General features: G+C 46.8%; 1 protein-coding gene across 1 annotated transcript in view; it reads right to left on the bottom strand.

The window, feature by feature from the left end:
• The window catches only part of LOC138510290 (annexin A1-like), a 307467-nt gene that overhangs the window by 155246 nt on the left and 132149 nt on the right, over positions 1 to 20072 (bottom strand). Inside the window, exons 7-8 of the mRNA XM_069625822.1 lie at positions 17984 to 18063; positions 1492 to 1548 (exon numbers count right to left, since the gene is read on the bottom strand). Coding sequence (XP_069481923.1) covers positions 1492 to 1548; positions 17984 to 18063 — 137 coding nt within the window. The remainder of the gene's footprint in view (positions 1 to 1491; positions 1549 to 17983; positions 18064 to 20072) is intronic.

Below are 20072 nucleotides of genomic sequence, written 5' to 3'. Positions count from 1 at the left end.
GCGTAGTGATGAAAGGTGCTAGGTCGTGAGCAGCTTCCTTGATAATAGGTGCAGGACAGAGGTCACCCTGACAATTGGACGGTTTAAGGCTAGTGATAATCTTTTCCACTTCGAGAATGGAGAGTGGAGAGAAGCTAAAAGGAGTCAGAGAGTCTGTGATAGAGGGGTTTGTGGTAGGTATAGGGATCTGTAGAGGGTTGGATTGAAGGCTAGATTGTTTGTTGTTAATTTTAATTTAGAGAGTGGCAATCTTACCTAGGAGAGCTTCTTGGATTTTGGAGCACCAGGTGCTATCTTTGGTACATGTGTCAGGTGGGGTAACAGGAGTTTCAAGTTCTTTTAGAATTTTAAACAATTCTTTGGTGTTAGATTTGGCTTGCTCGATGCGTTTGTTATATGTGTCTTTTTTTGCCTGGAATATAGCTTCCTTGTAGTTAAGGGTGGCCAGGAGTACGCGTGATTTGTTAGCTAGAGAGTGATTGCTTCTCCAGTGGGATTCTGCAATTCGTTTTTCTTTGCGTAGTGCTCTGAGATGGGGAGTAAACCAGGAGTTTAGGTGGGCTCGAGGTTTGGATTTTCTCAGTTTCGAGGGTGCAATGGTGTCTAAGGCTGTAAGCATGGCCCGGTTGAAGGTGTCGACCAGGGCCGTAGGGTCAGAGCATGATGGATCCAGAACATTAAGAGCTGGAAGGAGGAGGGGTAGGAGTCTATCGCAGGTGGCCAAGTACTATATGGAATCAAGTCACCTTGTAGTACCAGGTCCTTAAAAAGGAACAGTGCCTTGGGTCTCGTTCCTCCCTTTAGTCACAAACCTCCTGTGATTTGCAATATCCTATTAACGTGCGATTAGCGGTGCTTTATCCCATGTGTAATCATGAAGAGCTGAAGTTATGAACGAAGTGCTGTGATTTGTCATATTGCTACCATTCACTGTGCTCCACGCTGTCAGCGCAAAACATCTGCCTAGTAGGAATGACAGCAGTAAGTGTACAAAAGGATGATCTTAGGGTCTGCAACCTTTGGCTCTCCAGATGGTTTGGACTACAACTTCCATCAGTCCCGGCCAGCACAGTTAATGGTAAGGGAACATGGGAGTTGTAGTCCAAAACATCTTGAGAGCCAAAGGTGTCAGACCCCCTACTGACTAGAACATGTAAACTGATAATTTAACAAATGGAGAACAGGGAATCTAGGAATTAACCCATGGCACCACACAGCACATTTTATGATATGATAGTTTATTTATAATGCACCTAATTTAATACCCAGAGATTTCTAAGCGCGGACCCGGGGATCGAACCTGTGTTGCTCCATGTTATCTTGCTTTCAAAGCAGGCACTTTGCCACTGAGCTATCCTCCCGAAACTAATATTATGTAGAATTCTGCTGTTGGCCATTCTTGCCTGCAGTGAGAGGACACGGTATTTGCAATACTAGCACATGTTTTTGCAGTGAAGAGACCCAATGATACATCGCGGGCTATCTACTTACCCGTGCATCGTTATCGACCATGTCATCACTCGCACGAACATCTTCACTTCGGTCACCCTGAAAAGAGAGGTACAGGGAGACTAGGTGAAACGTGAATGGCAATTGTGTTCTTGCTGTACAGCTGAAAGCTCAAAGTATGCTAAAAGTGTAAAACAAAGAATTTCAATGCTGTCCACAGCCACAAGAACGAAAAAGAAGTAAAGTGATCAAAGTACTGAGGCCAATTCACCAATAACTGTGCATAACAAAAGAATCCATGGACATTTAAATCAACGAGCAGGATTTCCCCGACTGTAACACAACAACTTTTCACAATAAATAAAAATCACATTTCTTCAAGCGTTGCTGCTTTATAAAGCAGCCCCCTTACAGCGTGCTCATCTGGGTGGGCCAGAGCCTTATGTGCACAACGTGAAGGCACCTGGGAAGCAGAATCGCAATATCCACGAGTAGAGGACTGAGAATGCCCACAGGTATCGACTGTCACTTTTAGCAACACAGAAACGATGTGATCGGTTCACAGAGGGCAGGCACGGGACCTGGAACGCTTAACAGCTGTATAATCTCATTTGGCCTCCTCAGATAAGTGGGATGCGCGAGGCATGCATGCTGAACTTACAGTCTTTCCTCTTCTCTAATGGCGGACGGGAAAGCCATGCTCCAGAGGCCTGCCCAGAGCAATGCCAGAAGTTCTGATTCATTCAAAACCCCAATATCTATCACTTTTATGGATTCAATTGAAAACCGTTTTCCATTTTGAAGCTTCGCCCAGGAGCTAGAGAACTTCAGAAGTAAACACGCGAGAGGCAACAACCTCCAAAAATAAACTCCCGTTAAAGGGAAGACAGAAGCCATCAAAGACTCAATAGAAGGAGTATAGCTGTGTTTCTCCCCCAGTACAACAAAGATACAATGTTCTCTGGATCGTAACCACCTGTTTCAGAGGTAGTCATCCTGTCATGCACGAACAAGGCACCCATGGGTGCAGAGAAATACTATAGGTCTTTGAACTCTTGACCACTGTTAAAACTGTCCTCATATGGTACCACCTCATGCACATAATATCACACGATATTTGGCAGATGTCAAAAGCAATAAATACGGCATTACTAGTCAATTTGCATGTAATATTTACCACATGCTGAGGAGTTAAAACATCACCACATCCTCCAAAACGTAGTAATGTTGCACTGAATGTCTGTCTGCCTTTTTTTCTGTAGTCCTGCCCCAGATGTTGGAGGCCAGCAATCCCATGAAAGGAAGCATGTGTCTTACCAAAGGTGTGGTGCCTTGGACTGTATATGGACCCAAGTCAGTCAAGGGAGACAGTGTTCCAAAAATCGTGAACATCCAGATGCCCCTGGATCGCAATCTGGCCATCACTCAGTAATGCACCCATTATCCTGGATCAACCCAACATGCCATGTTTCTGTGCAACAGCATTCCTGTATTCATGCATGGCTCCAATGTATGTCACAAAATATATTTTATAATGGCAGGATCAGAACCCACTGAGCAACACAAAGGCAGCCATCTTCCCCCACCTCTACTGTCGCTTTCATGCTAATTGGATTGTGGGCCTGAAATGCATCACTCTGCACTTTTCCGGCAACTTGCTTGCTGTAGGATGTCTAAGGCAAGGAGAAACACCACACACACCCATACCCACACACAGTAGTGTTCTCAAGACTCATTTTCAGTCAAGGGTATATAGAGAAACGTAATCGATAACTTAAGCAAGACACTATCTGGCCCAGACTTTTCTACCCAGTTGTCTAGATTAATGAAGTTTATTTAAACCCCAACAATACTCCTTTCATGGCATGGCTTATCCTCTGAACAAAGATCCCACATTTGGGCAAGGCCTTATTCTGTTTTGGGATAAGTGGAGGATGGCCTACAAGGTAATGTTTCTATACAAGCATTTCAGGGAAAGAACATCATGAAGTCAATACCAAGGTTTTAAAAGCAAAAAAAAAAAAAAAAAAAAAAACTCTAAATAACGAGATCCAAAGTCCATCCCTAATCTTAAAACAAAAGTTGCCAGACATCTGTCCAGGATCGTGTTCAAAGAAAACTGTTGGGACTAAAGTGCTCCTGAACACTTATTCCAGAGGCTTGACTTCCTGTCATAACGGAGGTCATTATCCTAGCTGAGGTCTTGGCCTGAATCATGGAGCCTGGTGAAGTGTCTTTGTCCTAGAAGGATGAGGCAATGACCCCCATAGAGCAACCTTGGTAAAGTTCTAGGCATTATCCTCCATTACCTAAGGGTAGTTTGGTGATCAGGACATTTATTCTCCAGGCTACTTGATACTTCCAGGTAGAGGTTCTATCCCTCTATCCAGCTCTCAACTAAGTCCTAATTAATTTGGTCTGGTGGCTTCAATACCCCCACCCGTGTGTAGCCAATATCTCTCAGCTAGCTTTTACTTTATAGGTTTTAGATATTGCTTCTTTACCAGTCCCTGAAACCAGGCTAACATGCTCACGCAGTGGTCTTGTCTGGCTTGGAAGCTAATGTTCAGATTCTGCACCTTACTCCCCTTCTCACTCTAGCGTTCGATCTGAATCGCGTGTGGTAACAACACAGCTCATACTCTCACTAGCATCTCTCCCTAGCCACAACTCCCCTCTTCTTTCACATCTTCCACCTCTTCAGATAACATGTACCTCCTTTTCTATTCTCCATCATCAAGTGATTGAGCCATCCATTCATACTGCATTTATAGTACATATTAAGGAATTTGAGAGCTTACTTCGTGTGACGCCACACAGTGTCACACTGCCTAAATGGTAGCGGCTAATACAGATGGTTTCCTGGCACCTTAAGCTTGGCTATGCAAGCTTCCAGTGATAGATTGAAAAATGCTACCCGGGTTGGAGGATAAGGACAGAATAGTTACTTTAGTATGTGCAGACTTTATGCAAGTTTCCTTCCCCATCTTGGAGCATGCATTTTCTGGGAGGCAGAAGAGGGTCTAGGAGCCAGATATAGATAGGGTTCAGTTGCAGGAGTTCCAGGTGATAGCTCTTCAAACAAGTAAGTATTTACTTCAGAGTTATTTGAAAGTGTTCAGGGGCTTCACATAAGACACCCTACAGGCGTTCCAGCATTAGCTCTGGGCGAACGGTATGGGCAAACTCCCAAATCACCCACTCAGCCACACTGGATCGACACAAAGATGGAAGTATTACCCAAGCCAACAAGTGCCTCAGCTATGAAGACGGGCGTCTTCCTGAAGCAGCAGCACAGGGCCCGGTCCTTGGAGTCTTGGTCTGGAGACTGAAGAAATGGACACTGAATGGAAACTGGTAGCAGCAGTTGACAGGAGAGGCTTCCAAAAAAGGATTATTCAAGGCTGCTAACGGCTCTGTGGATTTGGTGCCCTTTTACAGTTACCTGATGAAGAACAAATATCACTGCTCAGATTCTCTTCACTAACCTGGTCCTGCACTCTGGTGAGGGGACTTTAAGGAATCAAATCATCTCTCTGGAGGACCAGCAGGAGTGCACCAAGATGCTGGCATGAATCAGACTTCAGAAGACCACGCATCACACACTGGCTTCAGGTTCCCGATATTGGCGGTTTGCAGCCCAGCAAGGCTGCAGCTCATGGAGGGATGGCTCGAAACCCATGTAATCTTGAGACTAGTGGGTCTGACCAGCCTCTTGGTTGAGTCATTGTTTTTGGGACCCCGTGCTCACTTGGAAGGAAGTGTTAAAACAAGCTCTGCTTACACACCAGGCTCTCTGGTCTCTAGATTTCATCACAGTCATCTTTCCTCCATCTTCCTCTTCAGATTTGGTTCCAGTGGTCAGCAGCTTCCAGGATCAGAGTATTGATCAGGAACTATAGCATAACTTCTGCAAACTCTTCCTGTAGTTCACAGAAAGGGACAGCTTGCTGTACAATCAGGACATCCTGCTCCCCAGTAGGACTGGTTCTTTTCAGGCAAGCTGGAGGACAAGTGGCTGCAGAGTTGTGGACTCCTCCTGCCCTTCCTGCCTTCACAGACCATACGGAGCCTCAGTGGGAAACACAAAGGGTTCCCACAGAAGAAAACACTTCAACCAGGATCTTTCCCAACTAGGATGGTAGAAGACCCAAGAAACAGCAAGGATACCTTAGAATGGTGAAAAGACGGAAGCCACCATTCTAACAGAATGGTGGCCCTCCTATGCATCACTCTGGTTGATTTGACAGCCTGCGAGTAAGATCACTAAAAAGTCATTAAGGTGTAACCACTGCCACCAGCCATTCAAGTTCACTTGCTATGGTAACATAATTGTTACCAGGACAGTGAGAAAGGGGATGCAGTGTATCTACCCAGCACTCCACACAAGATGGGGTGTGCTGGTCTCGCATATGAAATGTAAAGGGAATGGAAATCCCACTTTACTCTTGGGAACAGTAGTTCACCCATGATATAAAGAAGCCCAAAGGCAATCCAGCAACACTGCACATAAGGTTCGTTGTGCTGCCATACAAAATGACATGCAGCCCAAGAGTTACAGGGAACTATAAACCCATGCACACACGAGAGACATAAAAAGGTCACCCATAAAAAGAACAGGCAAGGCGAGAGGAGAAAAAGCTGCTGACTCACCTATGAACAAGGGAAAAATAATCACCAAGTCCAGAAAAAAGTTCTGGGGTTGACAGGTCAGGAAGGATTCTCCCATTTATGAAAATATTACCCAGCACTGAAGGCTTTAATGCCCCTCATAAAGTCAGAACAGGTTCTAAACAAAGCAAAAATACTGCGACTCCATAGGAACTACGTAGGGAAAGTTGCCAAGGAGATATTTTTCCTAACACGATTTTCTGTTCGATTGTGCGATGTTGGCAGTATTCTATTTTCTAGCTTTCTACAATGCTAGAACCAACAGATCTACTGAAGTAATGAATGGATCAGGTGTAAGGAGCAACTAGGAAGACTCATTTTATAATGCAAGTGGATGTCTGATTCCTGGTTGCTTTGGCCACTCCTTTGAGGTTGGGCGATCTAGTTAATGCTGTTAGTTATAAAAACTAGATGGCAACAATTCCCTCCATACCTCGTGCTAGTGGAAAGAACAGATCCCGTCCATTCAAACCTGATAGAATGTATCTGGTATGGCCCGCCTTCATTTTGAGTCACCCATCGTGCTCCACAACCTTGGTTAGTAAATGGGGGAAAAGCCCCCAATTCCTTGTAGCAGCAGATATTTGAGGTGTAAATGTCTAATCCTCACAGAAAAAATAGAGTTCTTAGTGGGGACTTCAGCTGATATCTCACAGTTAGGTATAATTTCCATCTTGTGTGTAATTCTCACCACTTGGTCAGTCCCTCAGCACCTTTTTGCTGGACTATTTTGGTCTGACTGAGTGGGAACCTTTTTCCTCAATCACATTCTTTTTCAAGGTCTCCAGTAACGCTGTTTGTTCATCTTTGATAGCGTATGCTTTTCTCCAACTTTTTGTGACATTTGTATGCACCTTTTGTGCAGGGTTGCTGAAAGCTCCTTGAGCGTCCCTGTTTGGTTTCCTTTTATTTTCCTGTGCTCACAAAGGGCCTCATTACGAGTCCGTTGGTAACCGTGCTGGAAAAACCAGAAGGTTACCGCTGGACCCGTATTGCCATTCCGCTTCCGTGATTCCCGGAATCACATGGGCATTAAGACCACGGTGACCCGGTAAATCTGGAGGCAGAATTCTGTAAGTCCCCATTCCCATGGAGTCCCATAGGACTCCATGGGGATGGGGACAATGGAAACACTGGTTCAGTCTGTGACGGAGCCAGTGTTTCCATGTCTGCCTGCAGGCGGGTGGTGTTAAACCTGCCAGGTCTGACCTGGTGGGAGTGACACCTCCCGCCTGCAGGGCTCTGAATCAGCCAGTCCGGAAAGAACAGTGGCACTGTTATTTCCGGACCGGCAGGGTCATAATTCAGCCCATGGTGTAACCAGGACAGGGATATGCTTTTTATCCTACCAAGGATTTTCTTTTCTGACAACGACCCACCCCACCTTATATGGAGCACTGGGGGGTATACATCGCATTCCTTTTCTCACTTCTCCTGTAACTGTCTAGATACAGTGGCAGGTCTATCTAGCTGGCGGCAGTAGATGATTTTCTACCAATTTTGTGAAACTTAAATTGCAGGCTGTACAAACTTACATCACAGGCTGTACATCGCAGGCTGTATTTGCAGCTGTGCTAAGGGACAGATGGGTCACCATTGATCCAAATAATGCCAGTTCCTTCCCCCCCTCACTCACTCATGACAACCTGTCCTTTCTTGAGCCTTCTTCCGCCAACCTGGGTGGGGAAAGTCCTGCTCACTCTTGTTTTTTGACGGGCTCCTTTGGGGAAGCCTGCCTAGAGACGCCAGGATCGCTGGGAGGAAACTGAAACTCCTCGGGTCTTAGTCCTCTAGTAGGTCTGCATGGAACCAGTGCTCACTGGGAGCCTGGCTGTCTCAACGGGACAGCCCCCATGCAAAGTTTGAATGTTGCATGCATGCCAGCTGGCCGAGTTCCTGTACATAACGTGAAGGTATTGATGCAGAAGCCAATGTCAACCACTGTAAGATCTATTCCTAAGAACAAAGAAGGATGCCTGAAGCCACCTCCAGTGACAGCCAGAGCAAAAGGAGTAACCACTGCAGCTCCAGCCCTCTTCTGTGCGGCAGGGAGGATCCAGACTGGATAACGTTCTCCCTTGGATTGATGGCCACAGCCAGTCTTGAGACCAGTTAGTTTGAGCCATTATGAGCTGCGACCTTGCAGGGCTGGAAGCTCTGAAGACACCGGGACCTCTGGCAGTGCACTCTCTCCAAGCGCGGTTCAAGCTGCAAACTCTTGGCCATCTGTTTGAGCCTACAGAGACTCCATCCTGATCATAGAAGTCCCCTCAGCTGAGTTGGACTGATTGAAGGAAAAAAAAGGCTGCCGGACGACAACCATGGCTGCTACGAAGCCTGTGTCGAGCCTCCACAACCTGGTGCTGCTAAGACCAGCTGCTGGGCATCCCTGTTACAGAGTGACTGCCTGCTCCTGCCAAAGGTTCTTTCTCCAGCTGCCAAGACCAGGGACCCAAACCGTAGCTGCTGTCTTACCTCGGGGACCCACCGGTGCCATCACTGTTCATTGAAGAAGGTAATGTCTCACTCCTGGGTACTTAACTAGGCTGTTGTGTTGCTGTTCACTCCTGAGCATTTTGAGTCACGTTGGGGTGGACGACCGGGCCTTAGGACACCCATTTTAGACGCAGAAATCTTTCAGATGGGCTATCACCCCTGAACCCTTTTGAATCCAATTCCATTATCTACTTGTAAAGTAAAGCATCTTCTGAGAATGTACAACTTTGACAGTATCTGCCTTCCTTTGCTCCACCCCACCCCCCCCCACCACCCCCCTCCCCCCACAAGGGTCACTGCTCCCCCAGTCACCGCCATCTGACTTGACACCCACTCTTCAGATAGGGCTGGACTACAGTTAAAGCTGACAAACTTATTAACCCCCACCTCCCCCCATCAGTATTGCTGTTTCAGCAAATGTTGGTTGATTAATGATGTGCTAACCTGAAGCTACTTTATACTTAGCAGTTTTCCCCATCTAAAGGTATACTATTGAATTGAGTATTGCAACAGCAAATATCTATGTGAACCATTTTACTTACCTTAATTGCATATTGAACTAACATCGCCTTACTGTATATAATAAATAACCATATTGTTTATAGAACTTCAATGTTTCCTTGACTAAGTGTGCTCAAAGGTCTTTGTACTCACCTACAGCCCTTCCCTCTCCTTTACTAAGCCTGGCTACTAGACCATAGCTACCAAACCTTTTGGGTAGTGCAGGCCAAACACTGAACTCCTAAGAGAGAGTCTTCTAAAGCCCTACCACAGGTGGACTTTAGAAAAACATCCCCAACACTCACATTTTCTGCCAAACCATTTACAAAAACTACTTGCTTCATTCGGGGTGTGGGATAAGCTCAGATGTTCAAAGCAGTCATCCATAGGAATAAGTGATCGCAGCAAGGAAAATAAATTACTGTCATTCTGATTAGTGGTCTATTGAGGTTGGGAACAGTCTCACCGTAGCTGAAGTAACATTTCTTGCAGCACTTGGGTCCAGAAGGTGTGCTAAAGCTTGCTCTGTTGTGGTGCTCCAAGTGGGTAATATTTACTTTACTCTATATAGGGCTTGCTGGTATGACCAGTTTCCAGATGTTTGAATGAGTATTTAATATTTAGGAGCATTTGGATGTATTTTTTTTCACAGGGTGAGACGGTCATGAGTTGTAAACTCATGAGTTTCTTGGGCCTGTGTGGATTCTGGATTACTAAGATTCCAGGGACCTGGAAAACCCAGGGCTATTAATGTACAGACAGATCCACACAGCACCATGATTGTTTTTTACAACTACGACTGGTGAATGCCCCAACTATTTCAGGTTGTCCTACCTCAATATGCTCTGGACCGCTTGTGCCCTTTTACCCTTAAACACCTATTCCCTGGCATGTGGTGAGCACAGACATGGGCAGCTCATTTCAGATCATACCTCTATATATCAGGCTGAGGACACAGCTGCAAGCAAACCACACCAAACCCATGGACTGCCTCCATCACATATTGGCATTGCTGAAAGGTGCAGGAGGTAGTCCGTAAACTTGTGCTTTAGTCTTCTGTGCCCCAGTGCTTGGCTGCCCGGTCACTCAGATGCCCAGTGCAATACAGCTTGTAGTGCTTGATGACAAAGAAAGCAGCTTTGTTGTGCCAAAGTTAGCAAAAAGCGCTTTTTAACCAGTACCCCTGCCTGTAATCCTCTCAATGACCACAAAGGTGTACCCTTAATAGCCTATCCTAGTGGAAAAGAATGCAATGGTACTTATTACTGAATCACCTCATTTTACCGCGCTCAGTTGCTTCACAGATAAGTAAGCACAACAAAAGATCAAGCACATGCATACATAAACATGCCTATAGACACATGACTTAATACCCCTGTGCACCAGCTGCCAGTAACCTTTAGAAGTTAGTCATAGGATTGCAAGCATGGCAGGCGAACAGGAACAATGAACAAAATCAGGTAGCACACTAAAGCTTAGAAGGGGTTTGGGAAAAAAGCAAGGAACCCACGCTCTCTACCCAGGTATCCCAACCCTCTAAGGCGGTGCTAAAGTGCAGGTCTTGTTTCCCCTTTAGCGAAGGGGAAAGAATGGGGATCATCTCCATCTCATCGCCACAAACTTGCCATGAATCACTGTGGCACTGCCCAGAGCCACCTTTACTAAACACAGCCCAACAAGGAGGCCAATCACTCTCCCTCACAATACTCACCCCTTTCTGTCACTGTCACTTCCTGAGAGCCCATTAGTAGTTATACCAGGTATACGTGTTGTGCCCTTAGTCAGGGATCGATCAGCACCAAGACGCAGGTACTGTTATACACAGAGACAAGCTTCATAAGCAAAGTTCACCACACATGGCAAACCAGACACGTGTGTCCCTGTACATCAAAAGGAAGTGCAACTATATCTCAGCATTGAAATATTTGATGGTGGAATACATTATAGTCCAGTCTTAAATCTTCAAATAAACGAGGACATGGGTTACATATGTCAGAAATAACCCTGAGAACGGGCCATGGTGGGCTTGAACAAGCTGTTGCCACCTGGTTGCCGTTGTGTCTGCATTTGGGGAGCCTAAGAAAATAGCTGCTTGGAGCCTTAACATTTTCTTTTGATTGGCTTACCCACTGCTGTGTAAGGGGTTTTGCTTACCCGCTTGGATAAGACATGCATTACTCAACGTTATTGCATTTCTGATGATTGTATCTGCTTAGATTCACATGCTGTGCATATGGTCTGACATCCAGTGGTAACCGCAGAGTATTGCATCTCGTCTTTCGGGGACCGAAAGGGGACATCGGCATAGGCATGTCTAACACTATCCCTATCGTGACGTGTAGTGTACCAAAATTCCCTCACACGCCGAGGTCCCGCCGATTGTATTTTATCTGCCATGAGGGAGCCCAAGGCTATTATGAGTGAGTACATGCAGAGAGAAAGTAGTAAGACGTCTATGTTCCTTCCACCCCGAGCGGGGAGGCAGGGAGGGCGCATGTGAATCTAAGCAGATACAATCATCGGAAATGCTATTATGGTGAGCAATGCATGTCTTCTGATGCTTGTTAATCTGCTTAGAATCACATGCTGTGCATAGACTAGCGAGCAGTACCTGTAGTTGGAGGTGGGTTATTAGAAGGAACAGTAGAGAAAAGAGGTCTTAATACTGCTTGTCCCACCTGAGAGAGTCAGATCTAGAATGAGTGTCTAGGCAATAGCGTTTTGTAAAGGTGCGTACAGAACTCCAGGTTGCCGCTTTGCAAATGGACTCTAGGGGAACATTTGCAATGAATGGTATGGAAGCCCCAGTGCCCAGAGTGTGCTCTAGGCTTGAAGGGCAGTTCTCTCTTAGCAAGAGTATAACACAGTCTGATGCATTTGACAATCCACCTTGAGATAGCTCATTTAGAGACAGGATTCCCCTTTTCTGCCAGCTGCCACTGAAACGAAAAATTGGTTTGTTTTCCTCAGTGGTTTGGTTTGTTCCAGGTAGAACATGACTGACCTGCGCACATCTAGAGTGTGTAGGCTTCTTTCGCCCATGCTAGTGGGATTCTGGAAGAAAGTGGGTAGATCGATTGGTTCACATGGAACTTCAAGATGAATTTAGGCGCAAATCTGGGATGAGTGCGCAGAACTACCTTATCCCTCTGGACTGTAACAAAAGGGTCTAGAACAGAAAGGGCCTGTAGTTCGCTAACCCTTCTAATAGAAGTGATAGCCACTAGAAAGGCCGTTATGTAACTAAGGTCTTTTAGACTTGCTTTATGTATAGGCTCAATGGGAGATCCCATGAGTCTGGTTAAAACCATATTTGGAGGATCCCATCCAGGTGCTGGGTGAGAAATGGGGGGGATGGATTCTCTTAACCCCTTGCATAAAGGCCTTAATAACCGGTATCTTCCACCATGACACTTTGTTGTGACGTGGTGTAGGCTGAGAGAGCAGCAAGATGAACCTTTAGGGAATTGAATACCAGTCCTGCTTCTAACAAATTTTTTAGGTACAGCACAATGTGTGTGGGTGAGCAATCAATGGGATTGACACCCTTGGTATTACACCAGATGACAAAGTGTTTCCATTTACTGGAATAGCAATAGGGGTGTTAGGTTTCCTATCTTCCCTGAGTATGTCCATGCATCTCTGAGGGAGCTGTAGGTGTCCAAACTCTGACGTCAGAAGCCATGCTGCCAAGTTCAGAGTTTGTGGGCATGGGTGTAGGGTCTCCCCACTGTCCTGAGACATGTTGTACAGGCAGGGAAGTTTTACTGGTGGTGAGAGGGACATTTGCATTAGATGAGCAAACTAGCGTAGGCGGGCCCACATGGGGGCCACCAATATCATGGTGACTGGTTCCTGGTGCATCTTGTGCACTATCTTGTTGAGTAGGGGAGACGGGGGAAAAGCGTAGACAAATTTCCATGACCATGTTATCCAATGTATGTTCCCTTGGAGCAGTTCTGGGGGTACCTGGAGGTGTAGTCTTAGCATTGGGTGCTCTCCTGAGTTGCGAACAGGTCGATCTCTGGGAAGCCCCAATCTGCGAAGACATTGGAGACGATGTCTTTGTGCAGACGCCATTCATATTCTACGGGCAGTGGGAAATCTCTGCTGAGCAAGTCTGCCAGAAAAGTGAGTTCCCCTGGAATGTGTTGAGACAACAGAAACATCTTGTGTTTGAGAGCCCACATCCAAATGTTTTGGGACAGCCATGGAGTGTGTGTGCCCCCCTGTTTGTTTAGGTAATACATGGATGTGGTGCTGTCTGTCAGAACCTTGACTGTCTTCCCTTGTAGTTGCGTCTGAAAGATTTTTAGTGCCTTGAACACTGCTAATAGCTCTAGCAGGTTTATATGGTTTAATGCTACTTGTGGGGACCATACTCCATGCGCTGTCTGCTGATGCAGGTGAGCCCTCCCCACCCTGTGAGAGATGCGTCTGTCGTTAGAGTGGCTTCCACTGCGGGGGTGGTGAAGGACTTCCTCTTCAAGAGGTTTTCCCTCGACCACCACTGCAGAGAGAGAACGAGGGCTGGCGGGACAACTACCAGATCTTCCCATTGTCCGCTGGCCTAACACCACTGGCAGTTGAGCCACTCTTGCATGGGATGCATGCACAGCCGCGCATGGGGAACCAAGTATATGCATGACACCATCATACCTTGCAGCCGCATGGCCTTGCGCACCGTCATCTCCCGACTGGCTTCATATTGAGGGATCTGAAAAAGCATGTTCTGAACCCACTCGTTGGAGGGGAAGACAAGGCAGTCCTTTGTCCGGATTAGAGCCCCCAGAAATTGTTTTACTTGACTGGGGACTAGTCTGAACTTCTTCTCGCTGATAGAGAATCCCAGACTGAACAGAAGGTCTACGGTGTTCAAAAAGCATGTTTCGTAAGACTCCCATGTTACAAGCCAGTCGTCGAGGTAAGGGTAAACCAGGACAGATAGTCTGCGCAGGTCTTTGTAAACACACTTGGCTCTGAGGCAATGCCGAAGGGAGCACCTTGAATTGGTAGTGTATGTCCTCTATCATGAACCTTAGATATTTCCTATGCACTGGCAACAGTGAAATATGAAAGTATGCATCTTTCATGTCCAGTGTTGCCATGTGGTCCCTCTGTTTAAACAGTGGGAACACTTCCTGTAGCGTTACCATACGAAACATGAGGTATTATAAATTTGTTTGCTGGCCGCTTGTCTAGAACATAGCGCATGGTGGTCATTTTTCGGTAGAGGGAAGTACACTGAATAAATACCCTTGTTTACCTGAAGAATAGGGACAGCTTCTATGGCGTCCTATCCCAGAAGCACTTCCACCTCTTGAATCAGGATCTGCAGATGGTCCGGCGTGAGGTGTTGTGAACTGTGGTGGTCGGGCGAATTCCATGCAGTACCCATGGGAGACAGTCTTTATGACCCCAATGGTCTGAAGTTGTCACCTCCCATGCCGCAAGGAAAAATGTTAAGCGCCCCCCCGACCGGGGTGACATGGGAAGGGACCTGGATCCATTGGTCATTCCTGACCAGAGGCTGCGGCTTCTCTGGAGTTGAGGCCACTGCCTTTGCCGCCTCGTTGACCCCTAGGTGGGTAGTTGGCGGGGCTTCCGGATGCTTGTCCAGAGTTCCAGTTTCCCGTATTGTAGTTATTTTGACCTGAACGGGATTGGCCTCGAAAAGATCGATGAGAACTGCCTCCCGTCTGGGGGGAAAGGCTTCTGTGTTATTTGTTGTAAGGATTTAAGAGTCTCGTGCCCTTTCTTGGCCATCTCCAGAGCATTGTCGACCGCTTTACCGAAGAGATTGGTCTCTTCTATGGGTTTGTTAATAAGCACGGCCTGTGTTTCAGGCTTGAACCCCGAGTTACAGAGCCAAGCATGCCGCTTAAATAGTGTGCCCTGGGCCAGGGACCTGCCTGCCGTCTCCACACTGTCCAGAGTGTTTAATTATATTTTGATTTACTTGCCTGCCCTTGGCCACGATGGTGATTAGTATGCACCTCTGGGGTTCCGGAACCTCCTGGAGAACTTGTACAAGGTTCCATTGTGCGTCTGCATAACTGGCAAGCAACCTAGTGTTATTTGCTATGCGTGTGGTGAACGCAGCTGCCGAGGTAACACGTTTACCTAAAGCGTACAACCTTTTAGATTCCTTATCCGGCGATGTCTCCCCCGTAGTAAGGGGTATCCCTGCCCGTTTCCGGGTGGTAGTCACTACCAAGGAGTCAGGGGTGGCGATGGCCTTTAATATATTGAGTGTCAGTAGGAGATGGTCGAAATTGTTTCTCCACTCTTGGATTCACTTCCCAGGTCTGTGCTGGCTTGACCAGGGAGGAGGCCAACCTTCTTTTAACAGTTCAGAAGAGGAATGGCTTGGCTTGAGGGGGGGGTTTCTTGGAGAATGTCCTCCACAAAATCTTGTTCGTGTACCGCTTCCTGGGAGGTGATCTTAAAGTGCTCCGCTGCCTTCCTTAAGATGGCATTGAAAGCCATTTGATCATCCACAGGCGAGGCTTGGCGGGCCGCAGTGGTAGGAGGGGAATCCAAGCATAGGATATCAGTGTCCTGATCTTGCGTAGGGAGCGCCCATGGCTCCATCTCCACTTGCTGGGTTTCCTCCCAGTTGCCCATGGCATCCGCCTGGTCATCGGGGTAGTCTTGTAGGAAGGGTCTTCATCATAGATGTCATCATAGATGTCTTGGTAAGTGTCCATCTGGACCGAAGGATCTTTATAGTCAAGATTTTCAGGGCAACGTGAAGCCAACGCCAAAAGAGGATCTTCACGAGCTCTCTTAGGGGAAGGATGCTCTGAATGCGAGAATCCTTTCTAGGTGGTCCATGCACCCTTCGAACTTTTCCCTGGTCCACTTCGATGGACCAGCAGGGGCAAACGGTGGAAAAGCGTTGTCTTCTCGTTGGTGTTGAGATTTGTCCCAAAGGCTGTTGGACAGAGACTCCTGACTGTCCTCATAGGTTTCGTGAGTACTGGGGTGCCATGACGTGTCTTTAGACCTGTCTGCGGTGCGCTCCATGCGTTTCGACGGTTTATTAGGTGTCAGCCCAACCACCGAAGTAATCATCGCAAGACTGTCCTCAATCTCTGCCGATTCGGGGTGAGTGAATGTGTCAGTGGTAGATTTACCGCCTACCGTGGCGTCAGAGGGCCTAAAGGGAGATTTTTGTTTGCCTGCAGAAAGGCCTGGAGGCCTAGGAGTAGGTTTCGGGCCTACCGGGGCCTTAGGGGACACCAGAAATTCAAAAGATCGCGCTTTGGTGTGTAAACCCGATTTAGAGGTAGCACCCTTAACTTTGGAGTGCCCGGTCGCAAGACACTGCTGCGGATGCGGGGAAGGCTGTTGATCTACCAAATCAGAGTATTCCGTCGAAATTATCGGCGGTCCTGTTGGCACTTTTACCTTTTTCAGTGGAACTGTCGAAATTGGTGATGGCGTTGTGTGATGTTTATGTACACCCTTGTCGCCGGGTGTTGCCCCCAAAGCAAGACTTGCGTCAAGCCTAGAGGGGTCGGGGACGGCATTGGCAGACCTAAAAACATCCACCTCAAGGTCGATGACATCCGACACGGATTTCTCATCATAATCAGTGCCCCCGTCAATTTGTGTGGGTGTGGTGGTGGGGGAAGAGGCTTGAGCCCGCAACATGCCGTGCGCGGCCCACCGATTTACACGGCACTCCTTAATGGTCTTAGGCCGAAGGAGTCTACAGGCCGCACACCGATTTTTGTTGTGATATAGGGGTACACAAGAATTACATACTGTGCTCGTCTTTTTAGGGGTACCCGACCCTACACTTAGGGCAGAACCTAAATGGTGTCCTTTCTATAGTGAAAGGTATACACAAAGATGACCAGACTTAGAGGGCAAAGAGGAGAGACATAATGAAAGCCACCCCGACCCCACGCTCCCTACTGTGTAGGCGGGCCAGAGGGCAAGGCCACGTGGATGGCTGAGCCGTTGGATCTAGGTGCCAAAATCCACCGCCGTAGAAACTTCCCGCAGTCTTCGTAGAATTTCTTCAATAGCTGACAAAGTGACTTATGGGGAAATAACCGACAAAGTCGGTATAAAGATAAACAATGTCTTATGAAGAGCTCAGCTATAGGGCGACCAGTTATCTGGGTGGAAAAAACAATCTGAGGGACCTCAACACGTGAGGGATTTTAGGCACACTACACGTCACGATAGGGATAGTGTTACAGACACGCCTATGCCGACGTCCCCTTTCTGTCCGAAAGACAAGATGCAATACTCGCGGTTACCACTGGATGTCGGACCACATGCAATGCATGTGGTTCTAAGCAGATGTACAAGCATCAGAACTAGAGTTTGCTTGCCACGTCTCTGGTGAGGACAGTCAACGTATGCAGGGTATTCTAGCATTTCCCTCGGTCTCGACTGCCCTGCAACCTCACTGGTACTTGGCCATCGCATTGTCTTGCAAAGGTGTGTACTGGATAGTTGGTGTACCAATGACTTGTAAAAACAAAATTGCTTACTTCAGTAATATTCCCTTCAATGCACGTTGTCGCCCTCTTAACATCGCTGTTTTCATGAAGTTGCTCCAGGCCCAGAATGGATATCAAAATCTTTCAACAGCCACCAAGGAAGAAATGCAGCCTGACTGACAGATCATTACAACAGGCAATGCTCAATCACATACATTCTTATGTAATAAAATGAAAAACATTTATACTTTTCAGTAGTTAAAGAAAAAACCCAAAGAAAGTGTATTTTTAATAATCATCGTATTTGACCCAGATAAATTGTAATGAACACCATCAGCAAAGCGTTCTTGGTCAATGCAACGTTGAAAGCCCTTCTGAGAATATTGGAGGATGGCATACTGTACCTTGGCTAGTGCCAACAAGGCCTTCTGGAAATCCCCACCAGTGTCACCAGCAAGATCTTTCGACAGCTCACACTTAAACTCTGCAAAGACAAAGAAAGAAAGCCAGAAATCACGCCTGAAGGCCACATAATGGACCTAAATATATATGATAACTTTATTTGTAGTAAGATACAGCATTAAAAAAGTGCCTTTCAAGGCGTAACGAAGTGGGGGACCGATAACTCTAGGTCACGTTATGATCCATCGAAAACTTAGCAGCAACCTCAAGTTTTGGTTGTTGTTTACTGATGTCCACATTAAGAGAACAATCCCTAACATACCCAACAAGGGTAAACTGGGAATCTGGAACTGTGAAGAACAAAACTCACATTGGTGAATATGGACCAAGGAAGTTTAAACGTGAATTATTTTCACATACGTCTTATTTTAATTAAAACAGGAACTCAATTACAAGCACAGTTGAGGCATTTAATCTCAGAAGACTTCCCCAAAAATAACTCTGGTAGGCCCTATACAACACAAATCTATGTCACTACAAGACAGAAGCAGCTAAAAATCAGAATAGACACTCCCAAGTACCCACTCATATCTTGGTGCTTCACAAATCCCTGTGTGTACACACACACACACAAAAAGGGTAGACTAAAGGGGTAGACTTACAGTGGTATTCTAAAACCTTACACCTAGTTTACACAGTAGACTAGGCACTATAACTGATCCTAGTCCCATAAATGCAGTGTTCAAATTTCGGCGAGCTGCAAGCATCTTCACTGTGTTGCACATACCCCCCCATTTACATTTCTTTGCTATTTTAGCATGAGACGGGGGGGGCAATGTGCCACTGCTTTTGTGGTCACAGAGGGACACAGCAGTTATGGGGTACTTCTGCTGCCTTCTGACATTTCCCCAAGACATCTTACCAGCTTGTGCAAAATGCGTCAATTTGAAAGCGCAATTCAGTCAACACTTCAACTACTTCAGAGACAACAACCTAGCAGCCCCTCTCCGCCTTCCCTCTTCTAGCTGCTAATGTGTGTTAGGGAGATGTATCCTTTGTATGCTTCATCCCCTCTCAGGAGTGAGACCGCCAGCATGCGTTGCTGGACTTTGACCTTTTTCTGAAATCCTGATTGAGAGGAACCTTTTTCCACCCATTAATTCTTGTGGGCTATGTTGTTTGGAACTCTATTCTTTGTATTGTACCTGTCATACGGAGATTATTCGTAACTCTTAAAGGCATCTGTATTTTACTATTGCAGGACGCAGCTCCTTATGGGCAATGTTGTTGCGGACCCTTAGGGTCCTCCTTTGAGATTAATTTCTTTCTCCTAGAGTAACTACAGTTTTAAAGGATAGAGATACTTAGTATCTCTCCTAAAACAGTCCAAGAAATGTGGCACACCACCTTATGTGACGTGCCAAAGGGATACCTAGTATCACCCCTTCTCTGCTCCTTTGACCTTTTTTGTCACAGACAATCTCCTAGTTATGGCAGGTGGCAGTGGAACTATTGCGTGATTTTTCTACCGTAGGCTATATCCATAGCCTTGGTAGTGCACAATAGGGGCACCCAATTACCAACTTTAGGGCCTCCCTTCTTTTTTCGCCATTACTATCTGGTTGCTCTTTGTCAGCCCTTCTACCATTCTGGGAGAGGGAGCCTATGTGTGTTTTGCTTTTGCCAGGAATCCTTGGGTGTCCCAGCCTAGGCTCCCTGAGTGTCTGGGCAGGCTGGAAGTGAGGGAGGAGTTTTCCACCCCCACCCCTGTCCTTTGTCTGCTGAGTGCCTGAATGGAACCAGCTCCCACTGGGGGGGTGGGGTGTGGCTGTCCTGATTGGACAGCCAAATGCCCCTTTCTGTCAACTGCAGAGGAGCAAATGCTGCAACTGTATAAAAGGTGAGGCTCCTGGAGTGCATCATCGAGGAAAGGCCGAATTCATCGAAGTCTTTGCTGAACCCTCAAGAACTCTCCAGAAACCCAATCCAACTCATCCAGACCCCCTCCCCCCAACTAGGAGTGTGGGACTGCAGGTACCAAATAAGATTGAGAGCAAAACTTGTCCTTTGTTGGTGCTTCAGGAAAGGCGC

The sequence above is a fragment of the Ambystoma mexicanum genome, chromosome 6p (assembly GCF_040938575.1).
Source record: "Ambystoma mexicanum isolate Mex_15411 chromosome 6p, UKY_AmexF1_1, whole genome shotgun sequence".
In the NCBI taxonomy this organism is placed as follows: domain Eukaryota; kingdom Metazoa; phylum Chordata; class Amphibia; order Caudata; family Ambystomatidae; genus Ambystoma; species Ambystoma mexicanum.
Note: the sequence above shows the minus strand (reverse complement) of the source record. Positions and strands in the feature narration are given on the sequence as shown.